Source organism: Oratosquilla oratoria, chromosome 23 (assembly GCF_046742065.1).
Source record: "Oratosquilla oratoria isolate Oo_2021 chromosome 23, ASM4674206v1, whole genome shotgun sequence".
In the NCBI taxonomy this organism is placed as follows: Eukaryota; Metazoa; Arthropoda; class Malacostraca; order Stomatopoda; family Squillidae; genus Oratosquilla; species Oratosquilla oratoria.
The window spans coordinates 55358736-55382596 of NC_134799.1; the positions used below are offsets into that span (position 1 = coordinate 55358736).

Genomic DNA, 23861 nt, shown 5'->3' on the forward strand with positions numbered 1-23861 from the left:
GGTCGGATGCAAAAAAAAAAAAAAAAAAAAAAAAAAAAAAAAAAAAAAAAAAAAAAAAAAAAAAAAAAAAAAAAAAAAAAAAAAAAAAAAAAAAAAAAAAACTATAATACATACATACATACATAGGTATAGTTGAATGACAAACAAACAGGTAAATAGTAATTGATAATAAATTGACATATAACTAATAACAGCATCTTACTTAGGTGTTTATCTAAATGATTCTAAAGCTTCGAACTGAACTACATTGCACTACCTGTGCAGGAAGTTTATTCCATTCATTAACTACACGGTTGGCAAAGTTGTTTCTACCTACTTCCAAATTGAATCTATTTCCGGACAGTTTGAGACCATTGTTTCTTGTCTGATTCTCATTCAATGTGAAAATTTGGTCACTTTTGATGTTTTCAATTCCCTTTAAAATCTTAAAGACCTGTATCAAGTCACCTCTGAGTCTACGCTTTTTTAGGGAAAACAGATTCATGTGCTTAAGTCGATTTTCTATACATGCATGACTTACCCACACCAGACACCTCAGAAATACAAATCTCTTCCTACGCAGACGACATAACAATCACATGCATACATCGTAACACAGACAAAGCTGCAGAAATAATCCAGCCTTACCTTGACACACTCAACACATGGTTCATCACAAACAGACTCAAAATAGCTCCAACCAAATCTACAGCAACACTTCTCACCAACTGGACAAAAGAACACAAATACATACCTCATCTCTACATCAACAACACTCTAATACCACACACAAACACACCGAAAATTCTTGTTGTAACATACGATACATCCATGTCTTTCAAACAACACCTCACAAACATAAAAAACAAATGCACACCTAGACTTAACGCACTTAAGTCAATCACTGGAACAACATTTGGACAAAACAAAGAAACTAATATAACAATATACAAACAATGCATACGCTCAGTGATGAATTATGCGAGTCCTGCATGGGCTCCTAATCTCAGTGAGACACACCACAACACCCTTCAAATCATACAAAACAAAGCCCTAAAAACAATTACAGGCTGCACAAATACAACACCTACAGACCATTTACACCATGAAACAAAAGTCCTCAAAGTCAAGGACCACCTCGACATGAGAGGCACACAAACACTTGCTGCAGCCACCACAAACACATCACACCCGCTACACTACATAGCAGAACACCCGCACACACCAAGAAACATTAAAACTACACCCAAAGACCTTTATTACGCACAGATACTCTCTTCTCTTCCTCCACAACCACCAAATACCAGCCTCCGGAAACATATTCATAATCATATCACTCACCGCTCCATTAACACACTGAAAGACAACACACTGCTGCATGCCAGACCCCCTGATATCCACCCTTCTGAATCCTCTCTCCCACGAAAGGACAGAGTCCACTTGGCCAGACTGCGATGCGGTCACCACCCAGCACTTCTAAGCTACCAGAAGAGGCTGGATGACCGTGTTGTGAACAGCTGCCCAGGATGTAACACTTCACCCCATACCATACAACACATAATGGAAGACTGCATTATACACAATCATGCACGCAAACAACACAACATACACTCTATAAAGGATTTGTGGGAAAACCCAGTTTCGGCTGTGGCCTTCCTTGTGGAGACGGGACTGCTCGGACAGACAGTCTAGGGAACGACAACAACAACAACAACAGAAGAAGCAAGCATTTATTGACTGGTTGCAAAGTAGGTCTCAGAAAGCAAATGAGAGTTAAAAAGAAGGTAAAAAGAAAAGAGGCAAAACATAAGACAAAGGAGGCAAAGAGGAGAGCAGATGTAAAGTGGGGTAGGAGTATGACAGAAAACTTTGAAAATAATTAAAAGATATCTTGGAAGGAAATTAAAAATTAAGAGAGGAAGGGGGTGAGTCAAGCAAAGAGGAAAAAGTAAAAGGCACAGATGGACAGATGTTCATGGAAGTGAAGGCTGTACGGTTAAGATGGGTTGAGTATTTTAGAGAGCTACTGAATATGGAGAGGAGGATATGGGAAGGATTGATTAAGGCAGTGGGAGGCACTAAAATAATTATGGTGATGGGAGAGGAAATGGAAGAGATAAGAAAAGATAAGGTACAAGAGGCCTTGAAAATTATGAATGCCAGTAAGGCACCTCGGTTGGATGGCTGTAATGCAGGATGTCCGAAAAAGAGAGGTACAATTATAATAGACTCAATAGTGAGGTTGTTTAATGTGTTTCTAAGGGAGAGGAGAGTGCTGGAGGACTGGAAGAGTACCTGTATACTTCCACTTTACAAAGGAAAAGGGTCAAATGTGACTAGTAGTTTTAGAGGAATCAGTTTGTTGAGTGTAACTGGAAAGGCTTATGAGAGGTTCTTAATTGAGAGTATTAGTAAAGGAACAGAGGGAGTTATTAATGAGGAGCATTGAGTCTAGGAAAGGTAAAGGACACATGGATCAAATTCTATCAACTGTGTCTCTTCTTTCTTCTATTTCTCTCTCCATTTTGCGTATTTAATACACTATTTACTTGAAATTCAATCTATCATTATGGTCACTCGATAAACAACTGTGTGTGTTTACTTGTAGTATACAAGAAAGGAACAATATTTACTAGGTCCCATCTCCCACTCTCCAATTTATCATACCTAACCTTAAATTAATGAACAGTTCCAACTTTATCTATATCCATGATTTTCAGTTATCATATTTAGATTTAAATTCATGTATTGTTCAAGCTTGGGCTATAGCACCTTCTAAGATATTCCAAACATGTGGTCCTTCTTAATTTGTTCCCATGACCTCTTAAAGTCCTCCCATCCTTAATTAAGATATACAGTTGTAAGTATGTATACACACATGCAAGGTAATGCACATAGGTAAAAATAACAGTAAGTACGATTACAAGTTATTTGGAAATTCGTTAACAAAAGTGGATAGTGAAAAAGATCTCGGCGTAATTATCAGTAACGACCTCAAATCATCCAAGCAGTGTATTTCAGCCTCTGAGAAAGCAAATAAGATTCTAGGACTGATTGCACAATCTTTTGATTTCAAAAGTCCATCACTCATTAACAAGCTATATAAATCGTCAGTTCGTCCACATTTGGAATATGCTGTTTCTGTATGGTCACCGAATCTCATTAAAGACATTGACAGACTGGAAAAAGTACAACGGCGAGCCACAAAACTGATTCCAAATATCAAAAATAAATCATACGAAAATCGACTAAAACATATGACTCTGTTTTCCCTAAAAAAGCGTAGACTCAGAGGTGACTTGATACAGGTCTTTAAGATTCTAAAGGGAATTGACAACATCAAAAGTGACAAAATTTTCACATTGAATGAGAATCAGACAAGAAACAATGGTCTCAAACTGTCCAGAAATAGATTCAATTTGGAAGTAGGTAGAAACAACTTTGCCAACCATGTAGTTAATGAATGGAATAAACTTCCTGCAAAGGTAGTGCAATGTAGTTCAGTTCGAAGCTTTAAGAATCATTTAGATAAACACCTAAGCAAGATGCTGTAATGATTATAATTTATTTCATATTATTTGTTTTTGTTTTGTTATCATTTGTCTGTTTGATTTTCATTCATTATTAGTTATATGTCAATTTATTATTATTTACTATTTACCGGTTTGTTTATTATTTAACTATACCTATGCATTTATTTATGTATTTTATTTGTTATTTACATTACTATAGTTTTTATTTATTATTTTATTATTATTATGATTTTTTTTTGCATCCGACCTAGATATGGACCAAAAGGTCTCCTGTCAGCATGCTTTGCCTTTGTAATCCTTTGTAAAATATATTATTATATATATATTATATATATATATATATATATATATATATATATATATATATATATATACATACATATACCAAGGCTTTTTCCCCCTTACAAGGGGGGTAGCCAAAAAGAAAAAGGCATAAAATCATTCCCACCCATTCCATCCCTGAATACACTCCACACCCCTCCACCCTCCCTCTTATCTTAGCACCTCCTGAATGATGGGTCATCCCTGCACCTTTTCCACTGCCCTGGGTCAGAGGCAGTGACGCAAGACACAGCACATCCACAGCAAGGCCGCTTCATTAAATCGGCGACCCCCCCTCTCCGTCCCCCCATTGCATAAAATGAGAGGACGGGGAGAAATCCCTTCAGGCTGCATCAAATTTTGCTCACACATACTACCTCACCCCCCATCCACCCGCCCATTCCACCTCATGCTATCACAACATCATCCATATACAACCATTCTCCATTCACCCCTGTCTCCTGTCCTCTCCCGTCCTTCCTCAACAGACATTCCCCTCTTCCCCAAAGCCCCCTTCACCCCATCCATCCACCTCATCCTAGGACGCCCCCTCATGTTCACTCCCTCCACATCTGCCTTCCACACCTCTTTTACTAGTCTTTCTTCACTCGTTCTTTCCATGTGTCCAAACCATCCTAATACTCTTTCATTAACCCTATCTCCCAGCTCCCTTTCCATCCCCGTTCTCCTCCTCACCTCCTCATTTCTCACTCTATCTAGCCTAGTAACACCCATCATACTTCTCATCTCAAACACATTCAAACTCCTTCTCTCTTCTTCTCTTATGTTCCATGTTTCTGCCCCATACAGTGCTGTTGGCACAATCACTCCTTCATAGAAGTAAAGAAAGTAGGATCCGAAAAAGATTTGGGAGTAATTATCACGAACGACTTGTCCTATGAGATACAGATTAACAAAATTGTCGGGGAGACTTACAACTTGCTAAGATCAATAAAAGTGGCGTTTACATACTTGGACGAAGACATGATGAAAAAAATATTGGTTACATTGATAAGGCCTAGATTAGAGTATGCAGCGACATTGTGGTCCCCCAGTACCAAAAAGAATATAAAGAAAATAGAAAGAATCCAAAGAGCAGCTACAAAAATGGCACCTGCACTTGCAAACCTATCATACGAGGAGAGATTGGCTAAACTGGAGTTACCGACACTGGAGCAAAGAAGAGAGAGAGGTGACCTATTGACCATCTACAGAATCATGAAAGGCACAGAGGTACTCGATAGTGAGAACTTACTTAACTGGGACAAAAGAAACACAAGAGGACATGGAAAGAAAATAAAAAAAACATAGCTATAGAAGAGAACTGAAGAAAAACAGTTTTCCTCATAGAGTTTTGGACACTTGGAACAAACTGGACAATGGAATAGTATGCGCAAAAACCATTCATGAGTTTAAAAACAAACTAGACACTGCAAGATACAAAGGCGGGACATCACGAGCATAGCTCCCCTTCCTGCAAAATACAACTAGGTAAATACAGTCTCCTCTTAGCATCCATTCCCAAATGTCTATTCCTCATTACACTCTTTAATCCACCAAGGCATTTACTCGCTTCTCTCAATCTATATTCTACCTCCACTTTCACTCCACCTTTCCCTGCCACATTTTCACCCAAGTATCTAAAACTATCCACTTCCTCCAGTCGCTCTCCCTTAATGCTCACTTCCAGTCTACTGCCCTTGTACATCTCATCACCTTACTTTTAACCACATTTATCTTTAGCTTTCTTCTATCACATACTCTCCCAAACTCTGCCACCAACTTCCTCAATCCCTCCTCCGATCCTGCCACAAGCGCAGTGTCGTCTGCAAACAACAACTGGCTCACCTCCCACTTTTCTCCATTTTCTTTAACCATCTCCAATCCCTGACCCACTACCCTTGCATTTACCTCTTGCACCACCCCATCCATGTATAAGTTGAACAGCCAGGGTGACATAACGCATCCTTGACGAAGTCCCACCTTTACCTCAAACCACTCACTCTCTCCATTTCCAATCCTGACACAAGCTCTACTATTCTCATAAAAACTCTTGACAGCTCCCAGAAGCTTTCCTCCTATCCCGTATATCTGCATAACCTCCCACAGTGCCTTTCTGTCTACCCTATCATAAGCCTTTTCCAGATCCATAAAAGCCCAAAAAACACACACACACATATATATATTATATACATGTATATATATATAACTATATGTACATGTATATATATATATATATATACAGTATACATATATATATATATATATATATATATATATACTGTATATATATATATATGTATATATATATGTACATATATATATATAATTATATATATATATATATATATATATATATATATGCAATAAGAACACTAGGAATGCGTGTTTTATAAATGCAAGGTAACCACTTAAGAAAATAAACAAATGGAGCAGAGCGCTTTCGTATATTACATCTTCAGTGTAAATTACAAAGAAATAGGGTACAGCAAACGTAACATAGTAGTTCCTTATACTCTTGTCATACTATATTATGTTTGCTGTACTCTCTTTCTTTGTAATTTACACTGAAGATGTAATATATGAAAGTGCTCTGCTCCCTTTGTCTATTTTCCTAGGTGGTTACCTTGCATATATATATATATATATACATACATACATACATATACCAAAGGCTTTTTCCCCCTTATAAGGGATGTAGCCAAAAAACAAATGCATAAAATCCACTCCCACCCATTCCATCCCTATCACACTCCACTCCCCTCCACCCTCTTCCCTCCCTCTTATCTTGGCATCTCCTGGATGATGGGTCATTCCTGCATCCTGTCCACTGCACTGGGTCAGAAGCAGTGTCACACGACAGCACATCCACAGCAAGGCCACTTCATTAAATTGGCAACCCACCCACCCTCTCCATCCCCTCATGCAGAAACGGAGAAGACGGGGAGAAATTCCTTTAGGCTGCATCAAATTTTTCTCACACATACTACCTCACCCCCCATCCCCCACCCATTCCACCTCATGCATCACAGCATCATCCATATACAACCATTCTCCATTAACCCCTGTCTTCTGTCCTCTCCCATCCTTCCTCAACAGACATTCCCCTCTTCCCCAAAGCCCCTTTTACCCCATCCATCCATCTCATCCTAGGTCGCACCCTCAAGTTCACTCCTTTCACCTCTGCCTTCCACACTCTTTTACTAGTCTTTCTTCACTCATTCTTTTCATGTGTCCAAACCATCCCAATACTCTTTCATCCACCCTATCACCCAACTCCCTTTCCATCCCCGTTCTCCTCCTCACTTCCTCATTTCTCACTCTATCCAGCATAGTAACCCCTATCATACTTCTCAGACATCTCATCTCAAACACATTCAAACTCCTTCTCTCTTCCTCTCTTATATTCCATGTTTCTGCCCCATACAGTGCTGTCTGCACAATCACTCCTTCATACAGTCTCCTCTTAGCATCCATTTCCAAATTTCTACTTCTCATTACACTTTTTAATCCACCAAGGCATTTACTCACTTCTCTCAATCTGCACCCTATCTCCACCTCCACTCCTCCCCTTCCTGCCACATTCACACCCAAGTATCTAAAGCTATCCACTTCCTACAGTCTCTCTCCCTTAATACTCTCTTCCAATTTGCCACCATATTTTCCTCTTGTACATCTCATCAACTTACTTTTACCCACATATATCTGCAAATTCCTTCTTTTGCACACCTTCCCAAAATCCATCACTAACTGCCTTAATCCCTCCTCTGATCCTGCTACAAGTGCAGTGTCATCAGCAAACAACAACTGGCTTATCTCCCATTTTTCTCCATTTTCTTTAACCATCTCCAATCCCTGGCCCATTACCCTTGTGTTTACCTCTTGCACCACCCCATCCATGTATAAATTGAACAGCCAAGGTGACATAACACATCCCTGGTGAAGTTCCACCTTTACCTCAAACCACTCACTCTCTCCATTTCTAATTATAACACAGATTCTAACACTCTCATAAAAACTCTTGACTGCTCATGAGAGCTTTCCTCCTATTCCTTAGATCTGCAATACCTCCCACAGTGCCTTCCTGTCTACCCTATCATAAACCTTTTGCAAATCCATAAAGGTTAAAAAAATATCCCTACATTTTCCTAAAAAAAATTCACATATCTGCTTTACCACAAAACTCTGATCCACGCAATCCCTACATGTCCTAAACCCACACTGTTCCTTACCAATTACTCCCTGTTTCTCTCCTAATACTCTCAATCAAAACCCTCCCATAATCCTCCACAACTACACTCAAGAAGCTGATCCCTCTGAAATTACTGCAATCACATTTGTCCCCTTTTCCCTTGTAAAGTGGAACTATACAGGTACACCTGTCCTCCAGCATTCTACCCTCTTTTAGACAAACATTAAACAACCTCTCTATCCAGTCCACCACCACTGTACCTCCTTTTTTAGACACTCCACATGAAACCCATTCAAACAAGGTGCCTTACCTGCTTTTTTAATTCTAATAACTGCTTTCACCTCATCTTTCCCTATTTCTCCTCCATTTTCCTCATTCATCCCTGTCATTTTCTTAACACTTCCCACTACAGAAGGGTGGATATCAGGGGGTCTGGCATGCAGCAGTGTGTTGTCTTTCAGTGTTAATGGAGCGGTGAGTGATATGATTATGAATATGTTTCCGGAGGCTGGTATTTGGTGGTTATGGAGGAAGAGAAGAGAGTATCTGTGCGTGATAAAGGTCTTTGGGTGTTGTTTTAATGTTTCTTGGTGTGTGTGGGTGTCCTGCTATGTAGTGTAGCGGGTGTAATGTGTTTGTGGTGGCTGCGGCAAGTGTTTGTGTGCCTCTCATGTCGAGGTGGTCCTTGACTTTGAGGACTTTTGTTTCATGGTGTAAATGGTCTGTAGGTGTTGTATTTGTGCAGCCTGTAATTGTTTTTAGGGCTTTGTTTTGTATGATTTGAAGGGTGTTGTGGTGTGTCTCACTGAGATTAGGAGCCCATGCAGGACTCGCATAATTCAACACTGAGCGTATGCATTGTTTGTATATTGTTATATTAGTTTCTTTGTTTTGTCCAAATGTTGTTCCAGTGATTGACTTAAGTGCGTTAAGTCTGGGTGTGCATTTGTTTTTTATGTTTGTGATGTGTTGTTTGAAAGACATGGATGTATCGTATGTTACACCAAGAATTTTCAGTGTGTTTGTGTGTGGTATTAGAGTGTTGTTGATGTAGAGATGAGGTATGTATTTGTGTTCTTTTGTCCAGTTGGTGAGAAGTGTTGCTGTAGATTTGGTTGGAGCTATTTTGAGTCTGTTTGTGATGAACCATGTGTTGAGTGTGTCAAGGTATGGCTGGATTATTTCTGCAGCTTTGTCTGTGTTACGATGTGTGCATGTGATTGTTATGTCGTCTGCGTAGGAAGAGATTTGTATTTCTGAGGTGTCTGGCGTGGGTAAGTCATGCATGTATAGATTAAATAGTGTGGGGGATAGAACCGAGCCCTGTGGTACTCCGTTCTTAATGTTTCTGATGTGCGATGATTGGCCATTATATGACACGTAAGCATTCCTACCTGCCAGATAATTGGCCAGCCATCTTTTGGTGTTATTGTGCATGTCTGTGTTATATATTTTATTTGTTAGGTTGTGGCGGGGGATAGCATCAAAAGCTTTACTAATGTCTAATGTTATAAGAAGTGTTCTTTGGTGGGGCCTATCTGAATTGATGCCATCTAAAATTCTTTGTGTGAGGTTTGTCAGAAGAGTGTTTGTGGAGTGTAGTGGCCTAAAACCGTGTTGTGAGTCAGCAAGGGGAATATGTGGTGTGACAAGTTTAAGTATTAGGCATTCAATGACTTTAGAGGGGGTGCAGAGAAGTGTGATTGGACGGTGCGATGTTGGGATTGTTGGGTCTTTGTTCGGTTTTGGAATGGTGATTATTTTACCATGCTTCCAGATGTCGGGTATAGTGTTGTGTGAATAGCTGTAGTTTGCAATGTTTGTGAGTGCGTGTATACCTTGTGGTCCAATGTGTTTTAGGTGGATGTTGCTTATGTTATCAGGGCCACAGGCAGATGAGTGCTTGAGACTATGTATTATGAGTTTTGTCTGACTGTCTATGAAGGGTATATAGTCTGAGTCTGTGGGAAAGTCTTTCTTACGTCGAATGGTGCGTCGGTCGTCAGGGTGAGAAGTGAGATGGCTTGTCTGTGCAAAATGACGTATGAGTGCGTTTGCTTGTTGTCTGTTTGAGGGTAGATTATCTGTTGTTGTGATTATTGCTGCGTGAGAGCGTGTAGTGTTACTGTTGGATAGTGTAATGCTGTTGAGTGTTTTGTACAATTTGCTGGTGTTTGTTTTGTGATCAAGTGTATTGATAAAGTTTTGCAAATTTTGTGTTTTTTGTTCATGTATTTTATTGGCAATCACAGTGTTTAGTGTTTGTATTTGGTCTGCTATGTTTTGAGGGATAGGTGTGGGGGTACTGTGTTTAAGTGTGTCACGTTGTCTGATGAGGCTTTGGATTTCTGGTGTGAAGTTGGGGTTGTGTGATTTTCTGTTGCCTCTAGGGATGTATCTCTTGTCTGCATTTTGTATGATTGTATTAAAAGTGTGCACAGCATTGTTTATGTTTGTGATTGGTGTACTGTTAAGTGTTTCAAAATGTTGTTCTGTCTCTTCAGTAAAAGCTTCCCAGTTAGCTCTCTTGTAATTGGTGTAAGTGTGTCTGTGGCCAGCTGGGGTGCATCTTGTTTTGGTGGTGATGATGATTGGAAGGTGGTCAGAGCCAAGGGTTCCGACCACTCTCCATGATGTTGTTGGGGTTAGGCAGGGGGAGCAAAAGGTGATATCAGGAGAGGAGGGAGTGTAGAGGGCTTGGTGTGGGATATGTGTATGATTATGTGTGTTGTTCATGATAATCAATGAGTCAAACTGAGTCTGTATATCAAGCCCTCTGTCTGTGTCAGGGTTGTCGATATACCAGGCAGACGACTTGGCGTTGAAGTCTCCACCCATGATCAGGTTGGGGATTGAGGCTAGTTGGCTAAAATGAGGCCTGAAGGTGTCTGGAACTGTGGGGGATGATTGGGGGGGAATGTACATGTTAACTATTGTCAGTGTTGATTTGTTGCCTGTGCGGATTCGAATGGATTGGATTTCTGTTGTGTTATCTGTGGTAGGGAGGAGAATTTTGGTTGTGGCACTTGTGTCCACAAAACAGATGGAGTGGTGGATCAGGGTGATGAGTCCACCGCCATAGCCGTCAGTCCGGTCTTGTCTGATGGTGGTGTAATTATGAAATGATGGTGTTTTGTGTGAGTGTCTTAGTTTTGTTTCTTGTAAAATTGCAATGTGTATGTTGTGTTGTTTAAGAAAGTGTTCAAGTTCATGTTTTTTCGTGTTAATACCGTCAATGTTGTGTTGTAATATGTTGATGTTGTGTGTTTTGTATGTGTTGTATGTTGCCGTTTGGGGTTGAGGTTGGGGTGGTAGTGGGGAAGGTGTAGGATCTGGGTCAGAGGGGGGGAAAGGAGAGATCGGGGACAAAGGAAGGGGAGTACTAATCGGGGGTAAGGGCAGAGGGAAATTGTGAGTGGGTGAGGGTGCTGGCTGTGGTTGGGGAGGTGGGAGTGGAGTTACTGGAGGGCAGGTAGGACATGTCCAAGTGTTTGTGTATTGGTTTGTGTCAGCAAGTGTTGTACAAGTGAGGTGGGCCCAGTTTTTGCACATATTGCACTGAACTGAGCCCTTTGTCTGTCTGCTCGAAGTAATGGGTTTAGAGCATGTTGGGCATGTGTATTTTGTGAACAGCTGCCCAGGATGTAACACTTCACCCCATACCATACAACACATAATGGAAGACTACATTATACACAATCATGCACGCAAACAACACAACATACGCTCTATAAAGGATTTGTGGGAAAACCCAGTTTCGGCTATGGCATTCCTTGGGGAGACGGGACTGCTCGGACAGACAGTCTAGGGAACGACATCAACAACAACAACTACCTTTCCCTCCCTATCCTCCTTCACATTTAGCAACTTGGACCACCCCCCAACCCCAAGAGGTCCTGGAGCTGCAACGTCTACGTCGTGGGACCACCCCCCAACCCCAAGAGTTGGGGGCCAATCAGCAGCAACTACCCCTGGCCATCAGCTCTACGCAGATGGCACCGATCCCCAAGGAGGAGCTACGCCTACCTGGGGGAGTACCACAATCCTTTTTTTCCAACACACAATGTTACGTTTTTTCTGCACTGAGGGGTCATTTTCCGGCGATCACCCCTCTTCTTCTACTTTTAGCCGGAGATGTAGAGAGCAATCCTGGGCCCACCACAAAATACACATGCCCAACATGCTCTAAACCCATTACTTCGAGCAGACAGACAAAGGGCTCAGTTCAGTGCAATATGTGCAAAAACTGGGCCCACCTCACTTGTACAACACTTGCTGACACAAACCAATACACAAACACTTGGACATGTTCTACCTGCCCTCCAGTAACCCCAATCCCACCTCCCCAACCACAGCCAACACCCTTACCCACTCCCAATTTCCCTTTGCCCTTACCCCCGATTAGTACTCCCCTTCCTTTGTCCTCGATCTCTCCTTTCCCCCCCTCTGACCCAGATCCTACACCTTCCCCACTACCACCCCAACCTCAACCCCAAACGGCAACATACAACACATACAAAACACACAACATCAACATATTACAACACAACATTGACGGCATTAACACTAAAAAACATGAACTTGAACACTTTCTTAAACAACAAAACATACACATTGCAATTCTACAAGAAACAAAATTAAGACACTCACACAAAACACCATCATTTCATAATTACACCACCATCAGACAAGACCGGACTGACGGCAATGGCGGTGGACTCATCACCCTGATCCACCATTCCATCTGTTTTGTGGACACAAGTGCCACAACCAAAATTCTCCTCCCTAACACAGATAACACAACAGAAACCCAATCCATTCGTATCCGCACAGGCAACAATTCAACACTAACAATAGTTAACATGTACATTCCCCCCCAATCATCCCCCACAGTTCCAAACACCTTCAGACCTCAACTCAGCCAACTAACCTCAATCCCCAACCTGATCATGGGTGGTGACTTCAACGCCAAGTCGTCTGCCTGGTTTGTCGACAACCCTGACACAGACAGAGGGCTTGATATACAGACTCAATTCGACTCATTGACTATCATGAACAACACGCATAATCATACACATATCCCATACCAAGCCCTCTACACTCCCTCCTCTCCTGATATCACCTTTTGCTCCCCCTGCCTAACCCCAACAACATCATGGAGAGTGGTCGGAGCCCTTGGTTCTGACCACCTTCCAATCATCATCACCACCAAAACAAGATGCACCCCAGCTGGCCACAGACACACTTACACCAATTACAAGAGAGCTAACTGGGAAGCCTTTAATGAAGAGACAGAACAACATTTTGAAACACTTAACAGTACACCAATCACAAACATAAACAATGATGTGCACGCTTTTAATACAATCATACAAAACGCAGACAAGAGATACATCCCTAGAGGCAACAGAAAATCACACAACCCCAACTTCACACCAGAAATCCAAGGCCTCATCAGACAACGTGACACACTTAAACACGATACCCCCACACCTATCCCTCAAAACATAGCAGACCAAATACAAACACTAAACACTGTGATTGCCAATAAAATACATGAACAAAAAACACAAAATTGGCAAAACTTTATCAATACACTTGATCACAAAACAAACACCAGCAAATTGTACAAAACACTCAACAGCATCACACTATCCAACACTAACACTACACGCTCTCACGCAGCAATAATCACAACAACAGATAATCTACCCTCAAACAGACAACAAGCAAACGCACTCATACGTCATTTTGCACAGACGAGCCATCTTACATCTCACCCTGACAACCGACGCACCATTCGACGTAAGAAAGACTTTCCCACAGACTCAGACTATACACCCTTCATAGACAGTCAGACAAAACTCATAATGCATAGTCTCAAGCACTCATCTGCCTGTGGCCCTGATAACATAAACAACATCCACCTAAAACACATTGGACCACAAGGTATACACGCACTCACAAACATTGCAAACTACAGCTATTCACACAACACTATACCCGACATCTGGAAGCATGGTAAAATAATCACCATTCCAAAACCGAACAAAGACCCAACAATCCCAACATCGCACCGCCCAATCACACTTCTCTGCACCCCCTCTAAAGTCATTGAACGCCTAATACTTAAACTTGTCACACCATATATTCCCCTTGCTGACTCACAACACGGTTTTAGGCCACTACACTCCACAAACACTCTTCTGACAAACCTCACACAAAGAATTTTAGATGGCATCAATTCAGATAGGCCCCACCACAGAACACTTCTTATAACATTGGACATTAGTAAAGCTTTTGATGCTATCCCCCGCCACAACCTAACAAATAAAATATATAACACAGACATGCACAATAACACCAAAAGATGGCTGGCCAATTATCTGGCAGGCAGGAATGCTCATGTGTCATATAATGGCCAATCATCGCACATCAGAAACATTAAGAACGGAGTACCACAGGGCTCAGTTCTATCCCCCACATTATTTAATCTATACATGCATGACTTACCCACGCCAGACACCTCAGAAATACAAATCTCTTCCTACGCAGACGACATAACAATCACATGCACACATCGTAACACAGACAAAGCTGCAGAAATAATCCAGCCTTACCTTGACACACTCAACACATGGTTCATCACAAACAGACTCAAAATAGCTCCAACCAAATCTACAGCAACACTTCTCACCAACTGGACAAAAGAACACAAATACATACCTCATCTCTACATCAACAACACTCTAATACCACACACAAACACACCGAAAATTCTTGGTGTAACATACGATACATCCATGTCTTTCAAACAACACCTCACAAACATAAAAAACAAATGCACACCTAGACTTAACGCACTTAAGTCAATCACTGGAACAACATTTGGACAAAACAAAGAAACTAATATAACAATATACAAACAATGCATACGCTCAGTGATGAATTATGCGAGTCCTGCATGGGCTCCTAATCTCAGTGAGACACACCACAACACCCTTCAAATCATACAAAACAAAGCCCTAAAAACAATTACAGGCTGCACAAATACATCACCTACAGACCATTTACACCATGAAACAAAAGTCCTCAAAGTCAAGGACCACCTCGACATGAGAGGCACACAAACACTTGCTGCAGCCACCACAAACACATCACACCCACTACACTACATAGCAGAACACCCACACACACCAAGAAACATTAAAACTACACCCAAAGACCTTTATTACACACAGATACTCTCTTCTCTTCCTCCACAACCACCAAATACCAGCCTCCGGAAACATATTCATAATCATATCACTCACCGCTCCATTAACACACTGAAAGACAACACACTGCTGCATGCCAGACCCCCTGATATCCACCCTGCTGAATCCTCTCTCCCACGTAAGGACAGAGTCCACTTGGCCAGACTGCGATGCGGTCACCACCCAGCACTTCTAAGCTACCAGAAGAGGCTGGACGACCGTGTTGTGAACAGCTGCCCAGGATGTAACACTTCACCCCATACCATACAACACATAATGGAAGACTGCATTATACACAATCATGCACGCAAACAACACAACATACACTCTATAAAGGATTTGTGGGAAAACCCAGTTTCGGCTGTGGCCTTCCTTGGGGAGACGGGACTGCTCGGACAGACAGTCTAGGGAACGACAACAACAACAACTCCTTAAAATACTCTGCTCATTTTCATCTTACTGCCATCTCTTCCATTATCATCTCTCCATCTGCACCTTTTACCTTTTCTTCTCTGTTTGATTCGCCTCCTTTTCCTCTCTTAATTTCCTTCCAAAACATTTTTTATTACTTTCAAATTTTTCTGTCATACTCTTAACCCATTTCACATCTGCTCTCCTCTTTGCCTCCTGTATCTTATGTTTTACTTCTCATCTCTTTTCTTTGTACCTCTAGAATGATTCTCTCGTCCTATTTTGTAACCAATCTGTGAGTGCTCGTTTTTCCTCTTCTACAACTTTCTTTGCTTCATCATCCCACCATTTACTACCCTTCCTTCTATTTCCTCCTGTCCTCCTTGTTCCACACACCAAATTTGCACACCTTGTGACTCCCTCCTTGAACCATCTCCATTCCTCCTCCACTCCTAGTTCTACTTTATCTTTCACTCCCTCCCACTCTTCTCTCAGCTACTTCTTGTACTCCTTCTCATTTAAGCAATTCACTCTAAGCACCTCCCTACTTTTTGTCCTTTTCCTATTTCTCCATCTATCCTCCACTCTCAACTTATCCTCCACCAAAAAATTATCTGATATTCCCCCACTCTCTTCCCTTAGAACATGTACATCCAAAACTCTTCCTACTCTTCTTCTGGGTACCACTATATAGTCCATTAAAGCCCTATCTACCACCCTTCCATCCACCACCCTCTCCCATGTGTACTTATGCTTTACTTTCTTCCTAAACACTGTATTTGCTATCATCAACTCTCTAGACACATATCCACCATCATCTCTCCACTACAATTTTTTCCTGGAACTCCACACTTCCCAACCACTCCATGTATTGGTTAATTTCCTACCCTAGCATTAAGATCTCCCAGTACCCCTACATTGACATTTCTCCCTAAACCTTCTAATTACTCATTTAAATCTATCCAAAAAGCTTCCCTTTCTTCTACACTCTCCTCACTAACAGGCCCATATACACTTACAAAAACCCACATCTCTCTTCTCAGTTTCACCTTAAACATCATTAACCTTGAAGAAACCTTCTTCCACTCCACCACACATTTACCTATCTCTTCACTTACTAGTATGCCCCCCTGCTCTTCCTCATCCTCTCTTCACTCCTGACACCCTCCAACTACACTTCCAAACTCAAACTCAACCTTCCCTTTAAACTTAATTTCACTCAATGCCAACACATCCATCTTTCTACTCACAAACATGCTACCTATCTCTTCCCTTTTACTCTCATCTGTACCACATCCACACACCTTAAAAGACCTAAACCTTAGGGTTCTGGTTGAAAAGTTCCTCCCAGATCCTCTTATGCCTTTGCTTTTTCTTTTTAGGGATGTCCTCTTTGGGGCTACAGAGAGTAGGATGCCTAGTCCTATCCCTGTCCTATTTTTGTTGCCTTTCACAACTCAAGTGGGAACACTCGGTGACAGTATTATTCTCCCCTACCATAGGGTTTGGCAAAAAAGGAAATGAATATTCAAAGAAGTGGTACAGGACAGTATTAAGAGTGGGGGACAGCATAATGAAGGGACAGTCACAGTATGATAAAGTATCATCTTTTCTCTATGAATAAATTTCCTGTATCACAGACAAAATGATGTGTGACTCTGGTCCATATGGATGCCTCATATAGACCCTAAAGTATCAGCTGCATGCTAATGAGCAGCTTTTAACCCCACAATAACATGTAGCCAATACCCCAGATAGGGTAAAAAATTCTATAGGAACGATTTTTCAGTACTGTGACAACATATACCTTCTCCATCCCCATTTACTGGGTATCTACATGCAGACCAACTCCCTCTCCTAAGAGTCTCATTTGTTTTGCCAGAAGTGTCAATTTCTACAATGTCCTTACCCATAGAAACAATGCCTTACCATATTGCTCGCCATGGTGCAGAAGTGCTTCATACAGGTGCCCTGTCTGCTTGCGGGAATGGTAAAGTTCCCAACCAAGTTCACCTGTGTATGACAGTCGCAAAGCTGTAGTCCTCACACCCGCTAACTCAACCTGGAGGAACATCGAGAAACAACAATAAGAAGGAAAATGTAGGGTGATATATATCCTCTTAATGCATGTAGAACCTGCCTGTTTTCCTTATCCTGCCAAAGGTTTAATAATTTTTGGGCGTTCATAATTCATCATTGTTCCTCATATTTGCTCACACCTTACCTGACCCCATGAAAAGAAATCCACTGGAACTATGCCTTCAAGTGCGTGGTTGAATCAAATCACACACCAACTTTATACACAATAAAAACTGATCTAATGACCCTCCCATCTCATCACCTCATGGATGAAGGGTCATCCCTGTACTACACTGCTCACTTTGAAAGCAGTGCAGTGAGGAACAGTAGAAAAACTGCTGAGAAAAAAAGGATGGAAGATAGAAAAAATAGGAAGGAAGAGAGGAAGGGAGGGAGTAATGAGAGAGGAGGGAGGGGAGGGGGCAGAGGTGTAGAAGATGAGGGAAGAGTATAAGGAGGTGGAAAATGATGGAGTACAAATCAAATGATAGATAAGATGGGATGAATAAATCAGGGTGACTGAAAGGAGAAAATAAAAAGTAGAAAGACAGCTGAGAAGAAAAGGAAGGAAGAAGGTAAGTCTAAATGTAGAATAAAGTCAAGTAGCTTAGATTTAAAGGGTGACGAGTTGGAAGCAAAGCAAAAGGTACAAGGGAGGTGAAAAATATGTGGGCTAAACAAGATCCATGTTGACATTGAGAGTATTGTATTTTTCTTCACTTTAACAGTTTGGCCAGCCAGATCAAAAAAGTTATGGGAATGAACAAGATGAATCAACAGAAAATAGCCCTTATTTTCTTATCTTTCCCTCTCTTTTTAAAGAGCAGAATGGAACAAATCTTGGCCTATTACAACAGAATGACTTTGGATACTGCTGTAAAGCACATCAATGGTATTCAGCACTCACCTCCTTTGCTGTGAAGAATGGGAATTTTGATGGGAAATTTGAGTTAACAGCCTGAAGAACCTTAAGTGCCTTTGGACCTGCCACTGTCAGGCATCCCCAGTCTTCAGTCACATTCTGGAATTCTACATGCCATCGTTTTGTCCGTGTAATCTCCTGCAGCCATCTGGGTAAAATATTTATCTTAAATCAGAAGAGAACCATTGCAAGGAACATTAATGAAACTCAGCTTCACTTATGATCAATTAGATCAATAACAACTATTCTATTGGGAAAATAAAGGTCAGTGCAACAAGGTGAAATATTTCTTCTATGATATTTAAACATACAAAAGCCTCCAATTCCCTAAATAAGTAGGGTAGCCAGATCAAAGTACACTCTTGCTCTTATTCTTCATGTAAGAAAATATGGAAAGAGGAGGTCCCTAGTAGGGTTCTATATTCTGGGTGTGTTTGATGAGCTTTCAACACCAACCATACATGGTAAATTCATCATGAATATTAAACCCACTCAGTAATATAATCATGGATTATAATGGGAAGCTAATTTTTCTGTTGACTGCTATGAAATATTGTGGCAGTTTCGAGATGGCACAGGTAGCTTGATATAACATTGAGTGGATGGTGGGATAATGGGAGAATGATCAAAATAAGGGCTAAAAGTGAGTGACATTCCACCAGTACACATTCTGTGTTCATTTCCATAATAACAAGAGTATATACTCATAAATCCATTAATATTCATTAACAAAAACAATTTAGAGCAATTTTGATCTTCAGTGCCTTAATATAATCTGGTTGTAGTTTGTTCTTAAATCTGATAATACACACCTGAAAATAAAGCACAAGTTAGATTGAAGACTAGGGCTGTTGATAGAACAATAACAGCTGTTGTTTACAGTAGTTGGATGGGACCTCCCAGGAGAAGGCAGGAGATAGGGGTGAGTGGAGAATGACTTTGTCTAGGTAATACTGTGATGCAAGGATAGGAGGAGGCAGGGGCCAGTGTAAGAGGCTCGTAGATGAGGTTCTTAGATATAGGTAGACAAATGAGGTAGATAACAGGAGTAGGTGGCAAAAAGTTAATTTTTATGACATGGATTTTTAATAAATAACAGTTTGTATGGCAAAGGAATTAAACAAGCTCACTCCCCATCTAAATGTTTACAAACAGTCACCAGGGACCCCATTTTATTGCTGTATAATGTTCATTTTTATGCTGATGTAACAATATGTATTTACCTAGTTGTATTATGCAGGAAGGGAGCTATGCTCGTGGTGACCCGTCTTTGTATCTCTCAGCATTAAGTTTTTTCTTAAAATCTTGAATAGTGTTTGCACACATGGTTTCTTTGTCTAATTTGTTCTAAGTATCTATCACTCTGTGTGGGAGGCTATCTTTTTTTTTCAGATCTCTTCTGTAATTATCTTTTTTTTTTTTTTTTTTTGTCCTCTTGTTTTTCCATTGTCCCATTTCAATAAATAATTCTTATCTAAGATTTCCATTCCTTTCATAATTTTATGAATAGTAGGTCTCCTCTTTCCCTTCTTTGTTCTAGAGTTGGTAATTCTAATTTGGAAAGTGTTCATATGTCATTTTGGAAAGAGTTGGTGCCAGTTTTGTTGTTGCTCTTTGTATTCTTTCTAATTTTTTATATTCTTTTTGGTACTGGATGTCCATAGTGTTGCTGCGTACTCAAGTTTTGGTCTAAAGAAATCATGACATCATTGCAGAACTGACCTAGTAACCAAATTTGAGGATTCTTGATGGGAATCCCTTGGTGTAGCTCTAAGAACCAAGTGTATTATTTTTCAGAAAAAAAAAAAAATTAAGCTCCACTTGATTCCCCTCTCTCAGACAGGGTAATACCAACTGACACTTCCTACAGATGAAAATGGTAAGTGACTAATCATACATAAAAAAGAGTGGTGAAAGGAAAATATAAAGTAAAAGCATAAAAGAAAGTCGGCCCATAGAAACAACAACAGAATAGTGAAAGGGGACCACAGAGAGATTTTTAATGTGCATGGGAGTGGTACAGATGAGAGTAAAAGCTAAGAGATAGGCAGTATGCTTGTGAGAAGGAAGATGGATATGTTGGCATTAAATAAACCTAAGTTGAAAGTAAGGGGTAATTTTGATTCTGGGAATGTCGTAGTGAGGGTGTTGAGAGTGAGGTGAGGACAAGGGAGGGAATGGGTGGCTCTACTAGTGAGGAGATAAGTAAGCATGTACTAGGGTGGAAGGATGTTTTTTCAAAGTTAATGTTGATGAAGGTGAAACTGGGAAGGAAGATGTTAGTCTTTGTAGGTGCATATAGGCTTGGTAGTGAGAAGAGTGTAGAGGGAAGGGAGACTTTTTGGATAGATTAAAATGAGTGCTTAGAGAGTTTTGGGAGGAATGCCAATGTAGTGGTTTTGGGAGATCTCAATGCTAGAGTATGGGATAAACCAATACACAGAGTGGTTATTTTTAGAGTGCCATGTAAAAATCATAGAGGAGATTTAATGGTGGAGATGTGTGTAGAAAGAGAGTTGATGATAGCTAACATTATGTTTGACAAAAAAGCTGAGCATAAGTAAACATGGGAGAGGATGGTGGATGGAAGGATGGTTGACAAGGCATTAATGGACTATGCACTGGTATCCAGGAAAATAGTAGGAAGAGTTCTGGATATCCATGTTCTTAGGGGAGAGAGTGGGGGAATATCAGATAATTTTTTGGTGAAAGGTAAGTTGAAAGTGGAGGATATTGGAAAAAGAGGAAAGGGGCAGAGAGTAGGGAGGTGTTTAGAGTAAACTTTTTAAATCAGAAGGAAAAGGAGGAGTACAAGAAGAAGCTGAGAGAAGTGTGGGCGGTGGTGAAGGATACAGTAGAAGTAGGAGTGGAAGAGGAATGGGAGTGTTTCAAGGAGGAAGTGACAAGGTGCCCAAAGATGGTATGTGGAAGAAGGAGGATGGGAGGGAATACAAGGAAAGGTACTGAATTGTGGGATAATGAAATGAAGAAAATTGTAGAAGAGAAGGAGCCAGCATTCACTGACTGGTTGCAAAGCAGGATGAGAAAAAAGTGGGACACAAAGAAAAAATGAGAAAAATGAGAACAGATGTAAAATGGGGAAGGATTGTGACAGAAAAATTTAAAAGTAATAAAAATATGTTTTGTAAAGAAGTTAAGTGTGGAAGGCAAGACGAGTCAAGTAGAGAAGAAAAGTTAGAAGGCACAGATGGACAGATATTAACAGAAGAGAGGCAGTAAGGGGAAGATGGGCAGAGTATTTTAGAGAGCTGTTGGATGTGGTGGAAGGATAGAGATAGATTGGTGGTAGCAATGGGAGGCACTAAGAAAATGAAAATTATGGTGATAGGAGAGGAAAATGGAGGAATAAAAAAAGGTGAGGTGCATGTAGTTTTGTGAATTATGAGAGCAGGTAAGGTATCTGGGTTAGATAGGTGCCATGCAGATTGTCTGAAGGAGGTACAGTAATGGTGGACTGGCTAGTAAGGTTGTTAAATGTGTGTTTAAGGAAGGGGAGTGCCAAGGACTGGGGAGAGCCTGTATAGTTCCACTTTACAGGGGAAAAGGAAACAAACATGAATGTAGTAGTTTCAGAGGGATCAATTTGTTGAGTGTAGTTGGGAAGGCTTCTTGGAGTGTTTTGGTAGGATTAGGAGAAGAACAAAGGGAGTAATTGGTGAAAAGCAGTGTGGGTTTAGGTAAGGCAGGGGTTGCATGGATAAAATTTTTGTGGTAAGGCAGATATATGAGAAGGATTTAGCAAAAGGTAAGTATGATTTTTGGGGGCCTTTATGGATTTGGAGAAGGCTTATGACATGGTAGACAGGAAGGTGCTGTGGGAGGTTTTGCAGACATATGGGATTGGGGGAATGCTGTTCTGGGCAGTTGTCATGATATTTCATGATGCTTCATGATGTGTCATGATATGACACAAGGATGTGCAAGTGTAACACAGTAGCTTATGTAAGTTGTGTTATGTAATGTTAGTCCATGTATCCTTGTGAGAGTTATATAATACTGCAACTACCCTTACTAGCTATTTTGTGGTACTAATGCTTAACTTGAATTCGACCACTAGTACATTATCTTAAGTTGGATAATGAAATAAAGGACTATAATAATAGTTTGCTTCTGATAAATTTACCAATCATAGGATATTGCTTCATAGTATGGTGGAGTACACAAATGGAGCAACTTGCAGTGGGAGGTCTAGAGTCACAAGAACAACGATGGCCTAAGAAAGTAGCATCATCACAAATCATGCTCATTTCTTAACAAGATTCAAATAAATAGCAAATTATAAATTGTTAACCTTCTTCACACAAAAATAAAGAAGTGGAAGGATTGTGTGAAGCCAGGTAAATAGGAATATAGACTAGGCCTATAGATGCTAAATGGCACCTGCCATTGGCACTTGTATGTACCCCACATATAAAAAGGAGGGCTGCGTGCTGTGCCAACACACGATTCACATTCCCACCCTTGTTTAAACACCTTCACATTTCGTAAATTCATTTTGTATGTACTTTATATGATGATTTGGATTAATGTCATACACTCCCCCCTATCAGGAGGCTAGGATGGTGCCCCTCACAGAGGGCTTTGTAGCATGGAATTTAATGAACCATGCCCTTGGTTCAACTCCGGCGGTGGCAGGATTCAAACCGCCCTCACCTCAACCTTTGCCACAAGTAATGACACCCTAACCTGCTCAGCCAGCAAGCTTCCTGTACTTTATATAATGCAAGTAAAATAGTTATATTTTGCATTTCACTTTTATTTCATGTCCAGTGTGATAAAACATCTCCCAACAAAAGGCATAAAGCACACTGGTAATTGGATTGATAGAACTGATCAAATCATGGCCAGGTTTGACACAGCATATCAAATACAACACACCAGATTGTGACAGCAGTGAAGAGTTTTTATGAGAGTAGGTAAGAGTTTGGGGTCACATGTGGCAGGAAAGGGAGGAATGAAGGTGGAGGTAAATTGTAGATTGAGAGAAACAAGTAAATGTCTTGGGAGATTAAAAAGTATTATGAGAATTAGGCAACTGGGAATTGATGCATAGAGGAGATTTTATGAAGGAGTGATTATGCCAACAGCATTGTATTTGGCAGAGACATGGAATTTAAGAGAGGCAAAAAGGAAAAGTTTAAATGTGT

At 40.6% G+C, this 23861-nt stretch overlaps 1 protein-coding gene across 2 annotated transcripts in view; it reads right to left on the minus strand.

The window, feature by feature from the left end:
* Positions 1–23861, minus strand: part of LOC143038120 (dimethylglycine dehydrogenase, mitochondrial-like) — a 105032-nt gene that overhangs the window by 12918 nt on the left and 68253 nt on the right. For both annotated transcript variants that reach the window (XM_076207115.1, XM_076207116.1), the window contains 2 exons: positions 18679–18841; positions 17622–17754 (listed from right to left, as the gene is read on the minus strand). In XM_076207115.1, coding sequence (XP_076063230.1) covers positions 17622–17754; positions 18679–18841 — 296 coding nt within the window. The remainder of the gene's footprint in view (positions 1–17621; positions 17755–18678; positions 18842–23861) is intronic.